Raw genomic sequence first — 18,602 nt, forward strand, 5'->3', positions numbered from 1 at the left:
CCTCCCAGCAATAGCCACCTCGAACCTCGCAAGCTTGGGTATTGATGTGAGAATTACTGGTCTTTACTTTAAAAAATTATTATCGGAGTACTGTACCTGATTAGGGACTTGCCGGTCTGGGAACTAGTTTATGGTTGGACTCGATCTTAGAAGTCTCTTCCAACCTTCATGAGTCTATGACCTACTCAAAATACTCTATGAGTAGAGCGAGAGCAATGTGTGAGCAATAATTCTCCATCGTTCAGTAATTTTCTACTGGCCTTTACAATGTAAATTTCTGTTAAGGCAGTTGTGGAATAAGCAAGTTTCTGAATGCTTTAGTTAAAGTAGCAGTAACATAAGTATCCAGTTTTTTATAGGAGATGCTGAACAAAGGCTTTCTATAACCAGCTGTAAATACATTGCTCGACAGGCAAGTTCAAGTGAAGTTAAAGCTCCAAACGACCACCATCAGAGACCACCAAGAGACCACAGAAGACGCCTTAGTGACCAAATAAGGACTTCCGAAGAACTTCTAAGAACTAACATATGTATGTTACATATGTAACATATGTATGAACTTTATAAGAAGCAGTGAGTATGTAAGACATTTACTATGTAAAATCGTAAGTAAATATAAATATTAGCTGCGCTGAGCTGAGAACGGGGCACACACGACTAGAGGAGCTATCCTCCTGTGTGTCCAGTGCTGATAATAAAAGAATGCCTGCCCGCTAATGCCCACAAATCGAGCATTAGGGGTTTTTTATTTGCCGATTTACGGTAACACACGTTTCCTGCTGCTCTCGCACAGCATCGCGTGTCACGGCTTTTCCTTGGATGCAGTTCTGAAGCTCCACACGGTTACTTTCTTCTCCCTCACTCCTCCGCGTGCCTGCCTGTGCCCTGCTGCTCGCAGACCCCTCCTGGTTACCCGCAAACCCCCGTTGTTCCTGATGCCGCGGGAGATGTTGGTGCTAAAAAAAATCTCCGGAGCAGCTAATTAGGGGTGAGATAAGGAAAGGGTTTGCAGAGGCAAAAGATGTTACGATGCGCGCCCTCTGTGCCTGAGATGTTACATATTATAACAATATCTGTCCAATCCCAAATGTGTCCACCCTGTGGCCTTTACTCTGGACCGCCCCGGGGCCACCCCCTGAGAATTGAGTCTGGGGTGTATTTCGGGACCACCTCTTCGTCAGTCTCATCATCCTCAGAGCACAAAGGGTACATAGTCACCTAATTTTTGACCGTGTTCTGCGGTTTAGGCCAAGATACAAGCATTCTGCAAACAATCTAGGCCTTGCCTTGACAAAAGACTAAACATTGCCACTAGATTCGGGGGTAGGAGTGGTATAGGGTACATAGAATGGAGTAAGAGTGTTAAGGAATGTGTAAACTATTTGTACTACAGGGAAAGGGATGTGAGGGTTGCTGCTTTTAAAGTCTACTTCCACTACTTATAAAACTTATAAGGCCTACAAATATTAGAAAAATAAATAACCATTAGGGGCTTAAGGCATCATTCCCCGCTCGCCCCGCAGCCCCGCGGGCGGGACGGGCCCGGCCCCGCCGCTCGCACCGCCGGCCGGCAGGGGGCGCGCACCGCTCTCCCCGCGGACTGCGCTTCCCGGCGCCCCCCGCGCCGACCGGGGCTGCGCAGGCGCAGGCGGACACAAAGGGCTCGGCGAGAGCGCGCCCGCCCCGCCTCCCCCGGCCGCGCGCTCCCGCCGCGCGCTCCCATGGCGCTGAAGCGGATACAGAAAGTGAGTGGGGCCGAGCCGCGGGAGGCTGCGGGAGGTCGCGGCTCCCCGCCCCGGGGGAGCCGTCGGAACCGTCCCGTTGTTGCCGGGGGTGGCGGCGGCCGGGCAGGGCCGGGCTCGGCTCGGCTCGGCTCGGCTCGGCTGTCCCGCACTGTCTCCGCCGGGACCCGTCCTTCCCTCTCCGTCGCCGGCAGCCGGGGAGGGGGAGCGGGCGTGAGGCCTCTCGTCGGCCTCCTCACGGTTTCGGGGCTCTTCGCCCTCCTTAAAGGCCCCGCACCCCGAGTCGGTGCTGTAATCTGCCGTCCCAGGGGAGCGGGGGAGCCGGGGCGGTGCTGAGGGGGTGTCTCCAGCAGGTGCAGGTGTATCTCTCGTCCGGACTCTGGGCTCCCTTTGTGCAGGTCTCGGTCAGCCCTGTGCCCGAGTTGTTTTCCAGGCTAAGCGGTGCTGTCAGCACAGTGTTTGGTGTGACGTTGGAATGTATCTCGGCTGTAGTGTTTCGGGCTGATATTTTAAAATGGCCAGTTTCAAGCTGTGGAGTCAAGTTCCTAGTTTCCTTTTGTTTTGCAAGGTCGCTGTACAGTACAGACAAAAAGAGCACCGCGGGTGGCCAGCACAGGAGTGGAGTTAAGGTCAGTGCTGTGGCCGTGATAAAGAATCTGTGGTGTTTGGTTGCTGTTGACGTGCCATGTTTAGTCGGCATTGGTGCTATCCTGGTTCTGTGACATTCCTCCAGTTTCTTGTTCAGGCTTCCCTTTTGCTCCTGAAACCACTGGTGTTGCAGAAGTAGGATTCTACAGTGACCAGTTAACCCCACAGCAAGCAGATTTAGGACACCCTACAGTAGGTACCAAGTTACTTGGATGGATTTCTACCAGAAGTTGGTAGTCGTGACTCGAGCTACAAAGCTTACACTTTTACAGGTAGTGCAGTTAAGGGAGATTTTTGTTACTTCATATCACTTGTTGAGAACGTTCCATTTGACCATTTTATCAAATATTAGTAAATAACTACAGTGATTTTCTCTAGCAGTAACTCTGTCATGCTTCTAGTTATTATGGGAGTGGTCTACCATTTGTTGCCATTTTAATTTCCCACCTCTGTTCTGAATACCATCTCTTTCCAATTCTTGTTCGGTTTCATTCTTCTGAGGTAAACAGACAAAAGAAAGTCTGATCATCTGGTATTTTTTGAGCTGGAGTGGTTGTTTCTGGCTTTCCAAATGAGGTTCTTCTAGAATAGGATTGTTCTTCATGCTTTTATGATGTTCCCTGTGTAACTTTTCTTTCTGCTTTAGAGACTTCCATATGATTTGGAAACCCACAGTTTTCTTTAGTGTGGCATTTAAGAACTTTGCATTTGATAGATGTGAAATTATGGTTACACTGTTTATGAAAGTATCTTTCATCCTGTTAGCCTTATTAGATTCTGTTTCTACTCTTTCGAAATGAAGCAATGCTTTCCGATGTGCTGACTGCAAGGCAGTGTGAAATTTCCTGGTTATGCAGTAACTTCTGCACAAAACATGAAGAGATACCGGGTAAGGACCTCCCAGAAGAGTAGAGATTAAATTCAGAGCTAGTTACTGCTTACTTCTAGTTTGCTGCAGAATTGACTACTGCTGGTTTTCTTTTTTTTTTTTTTTCATTAACTACCCTCATCACTCTCTGCTGCCTTTCCAGGGGAAGAAAAACTACAGGGATTTGGCCACCAGCCTGTCTCTGGAGTACTAGAAGAGGAGAGAGAGTGGCAAGGAAATAGGATTGTTTCAAACAGAAAGTTAAAATGAAGGGGAGAAGTTCAAAAAGGCAAACTGTTTTGATGTGCCTGTAATAAATAGAGCTTTCCTGAAAATCACGAAACTGGAAGTTTAATGCTAGATAAAATGTATTTATATGATGGTATGTTTATCCTGTCTGACTTCCTGATGTTTCAGACTGGCTATAAAGGCTGACAGCTATGTTGTATCCTAAGGGGTAGGAAGGGATAAGATCTGGAGTAGAGGAAATGCTGTAAGAACTTCATAGTTTCACAGAGTGCCTAGAGGAGTTCTTTGGAGAACAAAGTGCTGTTAGAAAACAGTGGTGTTGCTTGGGAGCTTGTCAGTCTAGACATACTGTCTGAAGTTAAGCTTGGGTGGATTTAGGGTGGTGCAGAATTGTGCCTGAACACAACTAAGGGATTTTGGTGGCAAGCCTGATTGTTTGTTCACAGTAATTTTAATAATTGGTGTGTTCAGTATGATAACTCCTACAGAGGAGGCAAGGCTATAATATGCAGACATGTTAGTAAGCATATTTTTTCTCATACTGGTTGGGATTCTGATTTCTAAGTCGTTTTGCCACTGGGATGTGTTTCATTGCATCCTGCCATTGGTTAGTCGGTCTTGAGTGACTCCTCAAAGGAGGACAGCACATGGACTTCAAGACTATACATTAGTCATAGAAGGATGTATTTCACTTGGGAGCTTCCTTAAAAAGTGGGCAACTGAGTAACCAGTGAACAAGCTGATAACTGCACATGGAAGTGTGTTGATCTTAGTCCTGCGGGTGGAAGAACAATGAGGACATGAAGCCTTGCTCTGCAGGCCCAGCCATCAGTGCTGCCTCCATGACAGATTCATCTTGGAGTTCCTCAGAGAAGCTTGGGTTGGGGGATTCTTACTCATCTTAAGCTGAGGAACCTGAATTCATTTACCTTGATAGTGCTTTGCTTTGCCATTGCATTAGGGAGGCACTGTATTTCTACGCTGTGCTGTTGTGTGGGGTGGAATAGATGTTCCTTGGGGCAGGAGTTGCTTCTCTGTAGTCTGTGATGCACCACTGAAAGAATAGTGCATGTTTTTGCGGGCATTTTAAATTCCAGGTGTTGCAAATGCTGAAAACAAAACAAATCGTGTCATCTTTAATTGAGAAGGAGTATTGTGCAAAGAAGCCTTTATTCTTCCCACCTCTGGAAACTGAGACGCTGTGGCTTTTGTGTGAGGTGGAAAATAATTCAGGCTGTCAGGTTATGCAAGTTAGTGCGTAGGGCTGTTCTGCCCATCTGTCTTATGCAGAGCCATTTTTCTGGGGTTCCTGTTCCGAATTCTTCGTTCACACACCTAATTGTGCAGTTTGTTGTCCTGTCAGTTCCATGTCATGGTTGAGGAGATTGTTTTCATCATAAGTCCTGTACCTGGATACTCCTCCAATGTTAATGGGCAGTTGATGTTGTGCTTGTTAATGCTCAGGCCGGCTTGCAGTACTTACAAAACAAATACATGTGTACTTTTGTTACAGGCATAAAAAAATTGGACTTAAAGAGATTTTGAAACCTGTTAGAAGTGATAGATTCGAAGACTGGTTTAAAAATAGCTGTTGTTTTATCTTATTGGTACATACTGCTTGATTGTTTTTCTGCCACAACTCAGTAAGAACAGAAGCATTCAAACATTTAGTTATATATATATCTGCTTCAATGTGTGTTTCATAGATGTGTAGGCTAACAGGACATACAGACTTTAAAATTTATGTTGCAAATAACTTTTGCTATTGTAAATTGACTCAAAATTTATTGATATTTGTGGTTTAGATTTTTATTTTAAACATGCTGTCTTTAGATGGTAATAAACATACTGAGACAGTTTTTTTGGCTGTAACATAACATGTTTTAATTTGCTTTCAAAATATCAGCTGTGATATCACAGCAATATTTTTTTTTTGCATTAAAACCATGTATGGAAATAGAATACATACTTTATTACTGACTAACAATTATATCAATAAATGTTCTGATAAATATGTGCTCTACATTTACCAAATTTATAAAGAGCAGAGAATTCTTAAAGTAGTCTTAAGTATGACCACTGTGGAGCTTTTCGTGGAACAAATGGTTCCAAGCAGTGGTGTATGCATGGAGTTGGTAGGAAATGAGTCTGTGGTCTACAGTGCATTTTGTGCAAGAAATGAAGAACATAGCTGACAAAGATAAACCTCTATATTTTAAATAATGATGTGGCAAAAGGTTCTGGTTGTGGTTTTGTGTTGATTAGAGAATGAAAACAACTTTGAGTGATGCTGTGTGCAGTTCATTTTGGGCTTCTGATAATCTGCAGTCTTTTTTCTGATTATTTTAAACTGGAAAAAAAGACACTTTTAGGGGTTTTTTTGTTGTTCTTACTACTCATGCTCATAGTCACTGAGTATCCCTGAGTACTGTGCAGAAAAGATTTATCTCCTTGTTACCAAAGTATCCTTTACAATGTCGTTCTAGCAGCTTTTTGGGAGAGAAGCCTGGCTGCTAATCAAGATGTAAGTGTTAAATTGCCCTTGCAGTCTTCAACTTTATACTGTTATGAAATACATCCTGTATTATTCTTTGACCATGAACACTAGTCTGCACAGTCAGAAATGTCTCCAGCATTTATAGCGTACCGTGGCCTGTGTTTCACAGCTATTAAACTTGAATCTTAAATTTTTGTCTCACGATGCTGCAGGGGTGTTTTGGAGCGTGTGTGGTGCAAGGAAAGGTGATAGTTTGGAAGCTTTGCTGTGTCCATCTCCAGGAGTATTCTAGCCAACAGTATTCTATTCTACCGTGTACTATTTTGTGTGTTTGAGAGGATTAGAAGACTTATTCCTTCAAGTTCCCAGCTTAGCTATTTTTCTCTGTATAGTTTATCCTGGCTGTTCTGGGACAGTGTAGCGTGTGTTGGAGCTCTTGACAGATGCTTTTATGCTGTGATACTCACCAGTGTTTAAAATAACTGATACTTCTGATGCACCTCCTGCAGGCAGAACTTAGGGTTTGTGTATTCTGATAAAACATGTTGCACCAGTGTACACTGTAACTTATAGTGGTGACTTTCTCTTCTGAAAGTGAATCTGCACCACTTTGAGCTGTAGATCCCCTTTGTTAGCATGTGTACATCAAAGTCTTGCACCAGCATTTTCTATACTAGTGACTAAAAATATTCATGTAGACCAGGCCTTGAAGCGACAAGACCTGCATCATGCAGCTACATGATGATAATCCATAAAGTATGGACAAAGCTGCCCTAAGCAATTAACTTAAAATTACAGGGGAATCTCTAGTGTTGGCTGTGTAGTGCCTCACATGCAGTTCTCTTGCCCTTCTTGGTGAGGTTTCAGCACATGAAGCTTTGTAAATCTTCAGCCTTGTCCTTTGACAAAGCAAAGTTTTGGTGTTCTTGTGAAGAGCATTTTTGAGACGCTGAATACAAGAATTCCCTTTACAAATAATTCTTTTGTGAATATGTGAAGTCGTGAAGCAGGTTTTTACATCTACTTTAGAGAGTCCTCACACTTGTTCTGCAGTGTTCAATTCTGGCAGGTCAGTTTGATTCAGGGGCATTCTATCTCCTTGCATCATTTCAAAAGGTGTAGGGAAGCTCAAAGCCTAAATCTTAGATAATTTTGATTTGATTCTGAAGCTTAAACAGCATTATTAACAATATAAAGCTGAGTAGTTATTTTTTTTTATCACAGCTTGATCTGGAATTTCTGAATGTAAGGATTCAAACCGTTCATACGGTCCATTTCAATTTGCAAATTTGATCATATTACCACTTATATTTTTAAACCACATTAGCTTCAGTATGTAATTTCATATGGTTGCAAAATAAGGCTTGAATCTGCACTATGAAGGTTTTGAAGTTTGCTCTGGCTTTGCTTCCTGGCTGCAAAAGGTCTCTGAATGTATTTGTGAACATTGCTCTCATTTCATGAAGTTGGTTGAAGAGAGGCTTTTCTTCATTGTTATTAGGAAATGTTAATAACAGGAGTTGATAGTTCTGGGTCTCATCAAGGTATGATTAAAGATGGGGTTTTTTTATCATGAACAAAATCAGGCCTTTAGCCTGAGCAAATTGAAAGTGTATACCAGAGAAGCCTTCCCCAGTTCTGCCAATTCTGAAGTACACACGTATATCTGAAAGAAAACCAATTTGTGTGGGTTTTGGGGTATGGAAAGATCTCAAGGAGAACATCTAGCAAATGAGAGTGCTGTTACAGACTTGGGACTCTAAAATTAAAGTACTTGCCTGGATGTTTGCATCTGTATAGAGAATGTTTGCATATACTTTAGAGGCTTTCTGATGAGTTTAAGCTATGTATTTTTCCCCATCATTGCCTTGAATCTAGTAATCAACAATGACCATTATAAAATGCATGGTTTTTAGTCTGAGTTCTCTGTTTTGGCAGACAGTTTCATGTAGCTGTTTGATTTATTTATTTATTTATTTATTTTAACCTTTTTTTTTTTAGTGTGTATGCAAGACTTCACCTTCTCTTGTTAGGTTATATCTTGAGTTGCAAATTAGAGAAGACAGTGGCTGCAACAGCACTGCTGCTGGTCGTGTTTGTGAGGACTGGTGACTGCTGGAAACTTGACACTGGTTGACTCCCTGTGTGTACTGGCAGTGGCTTGGCTTTGCACAGATGGCTGGTTCTCTGGATCACTCCTTAACAAAATCCGAATCCTCCGACTAGAACGGGAACTGCACATTTTTCTGTTGCCTTTATTAGTTAAAGTCTAGCCCAGAGTGTTGTTTCTGGACCAACATACAGTTTCACCAAGAGAATAAAGTTAAAGTGCAGACAAGTAATGCTAGTTGGCAACTTGAGCTATTTCAGTACATGAAAGAAGTGTCTCTCTTGTTTTAAATCACAAAGATTTTGAGAAGTGACTGCAGAGACGTAGTAAGATATGGTGCAGTGCCTTTCTTTGAATTCATGGCCAAGAGTGGACTTGTGAAGTCTGGCTGAATTTAGGTGTCAGATGCATGGCAGACTGAGTTAAAATATTTACCAGCTGTCATAAATGTAAAAATATATCACAGAAGTTGAGAAGTGCAGATTTTTAATGCTTCAAATTATTTGTAAGGTCCGATCGCACTAAATACACAAATTCTACACTTGAGTTAAACTTAGTTTCAATTTAAACCTTGATTTTGTTGCCTTGACTAATAGTTGCCTTGACTAATGTTTTTTGAGTAGGAATTGTTACTCCTTAAAGTAAATTCGAGGTATTTGCAGGCCTGCTCATGTCCATTGTTGACTTAAATGCATATGTTTTGAGTAATGAATTTAATTACTTACAAACACTGATTTAGCATGTATCTTTTAACTTATTTCAAAGGAAGTATTTACACGTAGTCATTAAGTTACCCCAGCACAATTCCTATCAGCCTAGAATTGGAAAAAGTTGTTCATCCTTAGTACAGTAAAAGTTCAGACATCAAACGTAGTATATTGAATTAAACAAGGAAAATGGACTGACATTAATGCATGGCTTGTTTTCTATTTGATAATAGCAATGATAGATGAAAAACTGAGCTGGTTTTGTGTAATCAAATAATAATTTTAAATTATTAGTTCACTAATAATTTAGTCCATTGTGTGGACTCCTGCTAGAAAAATAAATCAGTTGACCCACAAAAGCTTCTGTGAGTGCTTAAGTTTCAAATTCCTTTTGGAGTGATTTAGTAGTCATTTAAAAAAAAAAAGGCATTCAGGGAATTAAATCAAGGTATAATAAAAAAGCTGTAAGAACTAATATTTTCCCTTTAGTTTCTAGTTTAGTTAGGAACCTTTATGTTATATTCATATATAATCTCCAGGCAGGCTTAGCTAATGTACATAGACTAGGCCAATGCAGAAACTTTTGTAAAATCAAAAGATAAAGGAATAATCAGATTAGCACATAACTCTAAATTAAACAGTGAATTTACAGACAAATTAAGAAATCCTTTTCTTTTTTTTTTCTGTCTACTTAAGTATATTCTCCTTACTATGAACCTAGTTGCAGCTCTTGAATGCTTTCAGATATTAATTTCTAGCATAGTATTAGCTGCAGACCATCTGGCAAAAAAACTTTGTTTCAGTCCCAATGTGCATTTCAAGTGTTGATTGTTTTATCAAAATGCCACAAGAAAAACCTCACAGGTTTAATAAAACTGGTTTGTGTTCTTACTTTTGAAGGGATGCTGCCAGGTGTGTGTATTTTCACGCAGGTGTCTTTCAAATGTTTGTGTTTCTTACAGGAACTGAGTGACCTGCAGCGAGACCCACCGGCCCACTGTTCTGCTGGACCTGTTGGAGATGACTGTAAGCTTTTCATAGTACATAGTCAGATTTTTACCTTTTTTTCAGTTATGAAAAAGCTTGGAAAAATCTCTAATTTTTTATCTTTTTTTACTTTCAGTGTTTCATTGGCAAGCAACTATTATGGGTCCTGTAAGTATATCATTTGTGCCCCTTAGAATGTAAGACCTTGCTTCTCTTTTTGTTATGGAAGAATTCATTTGGGTTTCTATAAATCTAGCAGTCACATTCAGCTGTGCTGTGTATAGATTGAAGATTTAGGGTGATGTTTGTAGTAGTCTGGTACTAGTTGCTTTCTGTACCTTCAGAAATCCGTGCTGTGGTGGTTGATTTGGTAGGGGGGCCTACAAAGCAAAGAGCTGGCCTTTCAAAGATGATCAGATCAATTCTGGGAGATTCATCCATCTGAAAGGACAAAGAGTAGGTGAAATCCAGTATTAAAGTTGGTAACTCCAAGAGTGGAGTTGCACAGGGTGATTTTGGGGCTTTTAGACAGAGCATATTTTATTTGATGGCTGTGATATGGCTCTGGCAAAAGCAGATGACTTTTGCAAATTACAGGCCAGCAGTCGTGGGTGCTTTTGCTGGTTTCTGTGAGAGAAAAGTGCTTTCCTTGGGTTGAGGGAGCTCTGTAAAGACCCTAATTATGACCCTTGTCAAGGAAATGACATAAGAAAGGACAATAAAACTTAAAACCAGAAAGTTTTAAAGGAAAATTGAAAAGAATTTTAGCAAAAAAAGAATAAAGAACAACATGATCGGGTGGAAGGTGTGTTTCTTAATATTCTGGTAAGGAATTTGTATTCCTAGTGTTTTCCTTTTGGACTTACTCATTTGGAAAGACATGTCTCTGCTTCAGATGCTGAGCTGAGTTGCTGTGCGAGGTGAAATTTTGAGATAATACTTAATCCATTAAGATGCAGCATTGCATGCTGTAGAAAAGTTGAATTGTGTCTCCTTTAAGACTATTTCTTCATTTTCAGCACAGCTGTTCTGAAGCAGTGAAAGATCAGTCACTAATTTGCCAGTGGTGTGCTGGAATCTGTTGTCCAACTTGTCAGTGGCCCAGCAGCAACTGTTTTTCTGCACTATACTAATGCTTTTGCTATTTTTCTTGAACAACCTTGTTCTTTCACATATAAAATCCTTCTGACCCTTGCCATTTTGCACTGAGATAAAGGGTCAACAGCAAAGCAGCAAAGAAGAGTTAATGAAGCTTATGTGCTGAATGCCATCAGTAATGTCTCTGTCCTGAATAACTCTGATGACATGAGTGAGGGGAAATACTAGAACATAAATTTTGGCTTAAATTCTATTTTCTTCTCCAGCTTGCAGTTTACCTTTCCTATTCTGTAGTGGAAAGTATTCTTTTCTTTGCTTCAGGTTACTCAGATGTCTCTAGTTAAGGATAAGAATGAGCATCTCTTGCCAACCCTCCTCAGCCCTCTCTGCAGAGATACAGGAAGAGAATATCTCAAGATATTAATCCTTTATTGTGATAACAAAAGGAAATTAGGGATGTGCATCCTCTATGTTTCCTGATGGAAACATAGGACTAAAGCTTACCTTCAGAATTTGTTTCCTCTGTGTGGAAGTAGGGTAACCTCTTCTGCCTATGGATGTCATCAATTTGTTGTATATACCTTGCTCATAAAACATAGTGTGACTTCGCTTTGCCTCCTCTCTGACACTGAACTTGTCTCATCTTCAGCTTATTTTAACTTTGAAAAAATCCATTTAGTATTCAAGCAAGCAGTCCTTTCAAACCTAATTGGAATTACTGTGGCAACCTCTTCTGATGTTACCTAATGCTGACTTAGTATGACTATATATAACCTGCCTTACACTGCAACACTCTCTGCACTTTAAGGTGTAAGAAAACATGTCTTAGTGGACCACTGTGGCTCTACCTCTTACAGTCATATAGTCATCTCTAAAACCATTAATTTCCAAGGTAAAGATTTTTAGAAACAGTCTGCCTTTGGCTCCATAAGAAAACCCCAAACCTCAATCTTCCTGCAGCTTTCCTGAGACTGACTTCCTATGTTGCTGTTTTAAACTTACCATGTAATGAGAGTGGTTTTCTTCTTTCCCTTAATCAGAAATGGCAGAACTGCTCTCTATCATTCAGCATCAAGACTTTTCCACTCATTTCTTTTTTTTTTTTTTTTTTTTAATAAAAATGAGAGTTCTTCAACAGATGACTACAGCTGAGTTAATTGTATTAGCTCTGTGCAACCTGGACGTAAACCTGTGCACATGTTTTCTAACAAAATGCATGTTCACAGATTTGTACAGGTCACAAAGATGTTGTGTGTTTTAAAACTCCCCGATGTCATCATGATGAACTGAATTATGTTGGAAAATCCTACTCTTTGCCTCTGCAAAGAGAAACCACTTCTTAAGGTAAGTATATTTGTAGCTTAAGGATGGAGGAGGATAGGAGCAGCTGTGGTCTTGCACAGCGACAGGATTTGGAGGACTTGCTGTGGTTTTTGTGTTCCCCTCAGTGCAGTGAAGCTATTGCTCTGCAGATTTGTAGCTTCCCCAGTGGAACACTGCTCCCTCCTTTTCTCTGCCCAGCAGGGCAGGGCTCAGGAGCTGTGTTGTGCCTCTGCAGTAGTAGCCACGACTGGCTCTACTTTAGCTCTGCAGGCCAGTGGGAGGGTTCCATTCCCTCGGTGCCTTCCCAGGATACGGCCCACAGTGGGCTGTGTACTGGGGAAAAACCAGATTTGCTCTGGAAGGTTATCTGCATTCAAAAGGGAAACTCTAAAATGGCTGAAATATATTAATGTGTTTTATTTGTTTTGTTTTTTTCCCCAGCCTGATAGTGCATATCAAGGGGGTGTATTTTTTCTCACAGTACACTTTCCAACAGACTATCCTTTCAAACCACCAAAAGTAAGTCCTTTCTTTGAACTTATCACAGTTTTTTGGTCAAAACTTTGTTTCTGTGTCTTAGTTCTTTGAGGCTTAATTTTGGAAGTTAAAACCAGAAAGGTGAGCAACCCACATGTTCTTTGTGGATGACAGATAAGACTGTAAAAAAGTTGTCTTGGCATATCTAGTATGACTGGAAAGGGAGGGATGATGTTAAGGATTCCAAATGTAATAAACATAATTTTATGCTAGTTGGTTTGGTTTTATTTTTTTATTACAGATTGCTTTTACAACAAAAATATATCACCCAAACATAAACAGTAATGGGAGTATTTGTCTTGATATCCTGAGATCACAATGGTCACCAGCTCTGACTGTATCTAAAGGTAAGCTCACTGATTTGATAATGCATTTATGAAATTGCATACACATGGCATTTTTTCGTGTATTGCTGCACTGTCTTAAAGGTGGCAGTGGGGACTCGTTTATCCTGCACATTTCAGAAAGGGCAAATTCCTTTGGAATTCTTTTTATGATCCCAGATCTTGAACAGCTTGTTGGGAGTGTCACATTACAGAAAAATATGTGCATGGCAAAGAAACGTTCTAAAACAAGTTGAGTAAGGTAATAAATGTCCAATCAGCCTGAAATGCAACTTCTGTATTAAGGCTGACAGTCACGCAGAACTGAGGAGAAACTGGTGAGCAGGGCTTCAAAGTCAAATGATTTTGGATGTAAATGGAAAACCCTGATACTGACAAGTGTGGGCTTAGGTGATTGCCTGGGATGACTCTTTGGGTGGCCTGAGCACCCTTGTGTGGGCTAAGGTCTTAATTACACTTTATTTTAAAATGAGATAAATTGTTCTGGTTTGCGTTCCTCCGTAAGATGGATATTTTAAAATGTAGCTCCTTTCAAAGTCATCAGCAAAAGATTTATTAAAATATTCTTGTCCTGTAGTTAAACTTTCTCTAGTTAAACACTGTAGATTTTTGGAATATTGAATTAATAGTTAAGCAGTTCTTTTGTTGCAGGCATTTTGTGTCACTTCAAAAGCTGCTTAAAATGTGGGTGCTGTTGTTTTTTCTCACCCACCTTCAAAATGCTAAGGCACGCTTAAGTCATTACAGAATTTCCCATGTGACTCAAAAGGTTAAACAGTATCACATCTTGTTCTGTGCTTGGGAGCTCTCCAGACCATGTCTTTTTTTAGAACAGTGTCATTGCATTGGGTGTACAAGCAAAGAAAAAAAATGTTAGTCTTTATCCAATGGAAATTGGTCTATGCAAGTCCAGTTGCCATCCCTTCTTGGAAAAGCAACTTCTCATGCACACAGCCTCGTGCAGTAATCTGACAAGCTGTATGAAATCTGAGTCTAATACTGTTTCCTGAAGTCATTGCTGAACTACTCTTGTGTCTTGCTGAGTTACTCTTGTGTGTCCTTGGTATCAGCTTTTCACAGAAATTAGTTGGTTTGTAGATACCCAAAAAATTTTCTTGTTTCTAATTATTTAGCAAATGAAAGTTGGCGTTCAGGTTTAACACTTGGCATCTACAACTGAAAACTCTCAGTTTTTAGATCTTCAGCAACTTTCTATCTTGTTGAGTGCTTCTTTCGGTTATAAAGCGGAGCAGTCTGCTGGTCTCCTGTTCTGATGTGACGTGCCTTTAACCTGCTTGCACGCTATATATTTTATTAACTGAAAATTAATATTTTATAAACTGAAAATTTGAGTGACTCATGGAAGTTTCTCCTTTCTAGTCCTTGTTTTACTGAATCAAAGGTTTAAAACATACTGAGAGCACCTCTGATTGGTGTGACCGTGTATTCTAACCCGATTTTCTGATATTACTGGCACTTAATAAATATGTCAGTATTGAAGTGGCCAAACTTCCTACTGCTGAAAATAGGTGTGGGCTCCTGGGTAACAAGACAAAGCAGGGGGGGGGAAAAGATATTCTACAGCAGGTTCTTATGGTAGCATTAAGTTCCCTTTCACGACACATTTAGAATGGTTTAACTGGGTACTCTTGTATGCTTTTAGTTCTGAGTATAAAAATAGAAATTTCCTGAAAAAAATTAAACATCCTTGGTTCAATACCAGGAAGTGAATATGAATTGTAAGTGAATACCTGCATATAATGCTGATTAAGCATTTTCTCAAAATGGAAGTCATGCTTAAGTAAAGTATTCATATGATTGAGAGAACAACTGTCAGCACAGAAGTGGAGAAGCATGTGCACGTATAGAGTACTGCATGACAATGTAATATTAACAATATTAGTTATCTTAAATAATTGCAGATGAAATGCTTAGTTTGAGCAAATATTTATATGTAACTGTGTGGTCTGTAGCTTGTTTAATGTTCATAAGTTAAAATGTGGGAGAGAGATCATTACAAAAGGTGCAAGTCCATGGGTTGCAAATTCTCTAGGCTCATATCAGGTGTTGTTTACTTAGGCCATAAAAAAATGATGCTGTATAAACATTTCTGAACAGAACTGCTGTATGACAGCTTAATACTAATATGCATTCTTTTTCCAATCTTCCACCACTTTCCTTCAGTGTGCTGGAATATATTAATGTATTATAGGAATAAAGCAAACTAACTTGTTTAATCTAGTGTCTCTTTTATTTAGTTTTATTGTCCATATGCTCCTTACTTTGTGATCCTAATCCAGATGATCCTTTAGTACCAGATATTGCACAGATCTACAAGTCAGACAAGGAAAAGTGAGTATAACGTATATATAATTGTGAATGTGGTACTTGCAGATGGTTACCTGCTAAGCGCCTTCTATCTTAACTTTAGCAATACTTTTTTCATAGATTTCTACAGGATTAGGATTAGATTTTCAAATCTTGAAAATAGCTATGGCAAGTAGAAAACTTGTAGGTATTGTGTATGCCTACATAGGTGTTGCTGGGTACCTAATTTTTTGTACTTAGTTACATAAAACCATCACACTTCTGTGTGTCATCTTATATTCACTGCATGAAAAAACATTTCCCAAACATGAGTTGTTTCTTGCTACTGCAATCCTCTGTTTGTAAAACCTGTACAGAAGAATTTTTGACTTTTTGGTTAGCTGAGTTTTTTTGGTACCTATTTTTCATATTGTATTCAGTATTGAGCCACTGAAGACTTCTTGCAGCGTTATGCTAGTGGCCTGTGGCTCATCACATGTCACAGGTTCAGGAAGATCTGAGTGTTGTTTTTACCTTGAGCAGTGGATAAAAAAAGAGTGGTGTAGAAGTTACATGGAAGTCTGTGGTCTAGTATTTCTCTCCCTAGAGTAAGAATTATTAAAATGGCCTCTTTCTGACAGTTCACTGTCTGGCACAGTCAAATCATGTAACTCACTTTTGGACCACTTGAACTCTGCAGCTTGTTCTGCAAAGCAGGCAGTGTTAAAATTGAGGATGTTATGCATCAGCTTCTCCCCATTTGTGTCTCAACTTTTGTCTACCTACCTACTTACTAGTGATTTCAGCTATTGTGCCTCCTGTTCGTGAAGGTGTTTTCTCTCCAAAACTCGAAATTTAATCGTTGCTAGAGAAAGTGAGACAATGTGTAGTCTTGACTATAGCTGATCACCTATTAAATTACTTTTATCTCATCTTGAATTTAGGAAATTAATTATATGGCTGGTTACCCCATAGCATTTATCTATGAATATTTCAGTATAAGTAAAGATCCTAAGACTTGTATGATAGCATATTCTTAAGAAGAAAACCGGTTAGTTCATGAGTTGTTATACTGATCTTAAGAAACAGATTTGAAATTTTGTCAGCATTTTTCTCTGGATGACCCAGAAGAAAGTGAATCTAGTTTGAAAAGCAGAATGTAGCAAACAGAAAGATCAGAGGGGAAGTTGTGAACTCTCTAAGGTCATTTATCTTTGGGATTGCTAAGCAGCCTCATACCAGAAGGAAGACTTAAAATCTAGTGAAAAATACTTTTCAGAAAATTTTCCTTTCAAGTTCTGAAATGATGGTGGCAGGGCAGAAGGGAGAATAAAACTCCAGTTAATTATACTGAATTTTATGCAACTAAAATGCGTGAACTTTGTCAGACTGTTAATAACATTTGCATTTAGGAATAATTAACAACAATTTCCTGTTAAGGTACAAATAAGGGAACCAGTTGTGAAGTGCAAATTAAGTAGGCACAATGATATGCATTTTAATGCAAACCTGTGAGATTGGTTTTGAGTCTGAATAGCTGTAATAGGTAACCTTAGAAACTGAACATACAGTGGGTATATTTTTTTTGGCTTTTAGACTATTTTAACTTCTTCGACTCAGTGCTCAGAGGTGAAAAGCACAATAACACCTATATTAAGTAAATACGTGGCCATTGTCAGTGTATCACTAACAGCTCTTCACTGTAACACCTTCTTTCTGCACATACAGATACAACAGACATGCAAGAGAATGGACTCAGAAATATGCAATGTAAACTTGTGAAGACTTTTTCATATACCACAGAGTACTGTAAATTCTAGGTTTTTTTCAAAATTAGAAGGAAATGGAGCACAATTTATGGTTTTGATGTAACATGACTCCCCTTGAATTTTTTTTCACCCATGTAAGTGTGTTTCTGGAGCAAGGGAGAATAAACTTCCAAAAATAACCTTATGACTGTGATAAGAATATTTATCCTCTTTGTATGCTTTGCAGAAGACATTTATTATGGTTTTTAAGAGCTGGACACCTGCATCTTCAGACTACAAGATCTGTAATGCAGTTGTAAAGCAACTGAATTATTTTTGCTGGGAAAAGTAGCTGGTTTTATGTGATGAATACTGTATGTTTGTCATTGAAGTATGTTGTTGTTTCATAAGTGTATTCAAATTTTTTTTTGTTAGTTCACTTAATAATTTGTATTTTTTTACTGTATAGACTAAATATTTTATTTACAATGTCAGTAATTTCATTTTAGACTTACTTGAGTGTGCACAGTATTGACAAGATACAACTGCTAGTAATGAAATTAATTGGAGTATCCCACACATTAGGATATTCTAAAGATTGACTGCAGATTTCTTAAAACCTAAAATGATCTTTGCACTGTAATTCTTTGTATGCTGATTATGGAGAAACACTTCGTTTTATTCTGTTGCATACTTAATTTTATTGCAATGAGAACTAATTGCACTGCTATGTAGAGAGATAATGTAACCATTTTGTTGCTATTCACAACTGATTTTTGATGTAACACTATCCTTTTGACCTTTTACAAATCCAAATGTAGCCTTTTCCATATAAATAAAATGCATTTTCTACTACTTTTCTTGTGTGGTTTTTTTTATTTTATTTTATTTTAACTCATGCATATCTTTAAAGTACTTGTTCTAACATTAGAGAATCACCAATAGTATATGTGCATGTGTCTTATAAAGAGAAGGACAAATAAAACTATGCATCATGTACTGCTTAGAACTGGGTTGCAATTAATTTTTATGCTAGCTTTAGCCTAATGGATTTAGCATGCTCTGCCCATTGCTGAATATAGGATTTCAAGTAGTTTAAGGCCATTTTACACCTATATTCATCTATGGAGGAGGTAACCACAAGTGTCTCAACATCAACCACTTAGTTAAGGTGATGTATTTTCAATATCAGAACGTTACAGTAAACTCCTCACACTTGAAGGTAACTGTTCCATTAACTGGCACTTCAGTTGCTTCAGAGTATGCATGTGGAAAACCAGTAGTGCTGGAGAGGGGCAATCTGTTCTTAAAAGGTAGATTAGGAGCAGAAAAACTCTTGATTTCCTACTGTGCATTCTTCTTGGTTATCCGAAAATAAAAATGTTTTTCTCTGTACCTTGCACATGAAAGAAAACTGACTTCCAGTTGGGAAATTTG

The 18,602-nt window shown here is 39.2% G+C and overlaps 1 protein-coding gene across 5 annotated transcripts; it reads left to right on the forward strand.

Moving 5' to 3' along the window:
* The first annotated feature begins 539 nt into the window (after nucleotides 1-539).
* Nucleotides 540-18,020, forward strand: UBE2D1 (ubiquitin conjugating enzyme E2 D1). 5 transcript variants are annotated; one of them, XM_064662196.1, is made up of 8 exons: nucleotides 556-573; nucleotides 9,784-9,847; nucleotides 9,945-9,976; nucleotides 12,133-12,250; nucleotides 12,671-12,748; nucleotides 13,008-13,113; nucleotides 15,369-15,462; nucleotides 17,146-18,020. In XM_064662196.1, exons 4-8 carry the CDS (start codon nucleotides 12,200-12,202, stop codon nucleotides 17,189-17,191), a joined length of 375 nt encoding a protein of 124 aa, XP_064518266.1. In that variant the 5' UTR covers nucleotides 556-573; nucleotides 9,784-9,847; nucleotides 9,945-9,976; nucleotides 12,133-12,199; the 3' UTR covers nucleotides 17,192-18,020. The 5 variants fall into 5 exon arrangements, with proteins under 5 accessions (XP_064518263.1, XP_064518266.1, XP_064518264.1 ...); XM_064662195.1 differs by lacking the exon at nucleotides 556-573 and adding an exon at nucleotides 1,702-1,745; XM_064662193.1 differs by lacking the exon at nucleotides 12,133-12,250 and having other exon boundaries at nucleotides 540-581.
* The last annotated feature ends 582 nt before the right edge of the window (nucleotides 18,021-18,602 follow it).

This window comes from Pseudopipra pipra, chromosome 8, assembly GCF_036250125.1.
Source record: "Pseudopipra pipra isolate bDixPip1 chromosome 8, bDixPip1.hap1, whole genome shotgun sequence".
NCBI classification, from domain to species: Eukaryota; Metazoa; Chordata; class Aves; order Passeriformes; family Pipridae; genus Pseudopipra; species Pseudopipra pipra.

What these genes read in the sequence shown, in the direction of transcription:
- UBE2D1 (XM_064662192.1), top strand. Translation starts at nt 2,603, where the DNA reads ATGGATTTCTACCAGAAGTTGGTAGTCGTGACTCGAGCTACAAAGCTT. An exon ending in CAAAGCTTACACTTTTACAG is followed by an intron (nt 2,663 to 9,783) that starts GTAGTGCAGTTA and finishes TGTTTCTTACAG; the next exon opens with GAACTGAGTGACCTGCAGCG. An exon ending in TGGACCTGTTGGAGATGACT is followed by an intron (nt 9,848 to 9,944) that starts GTAAGCTTTTCA and finishes TTTTACTTTCAG; the next exon opens with TGTTTCATTGGCAAGCAACT.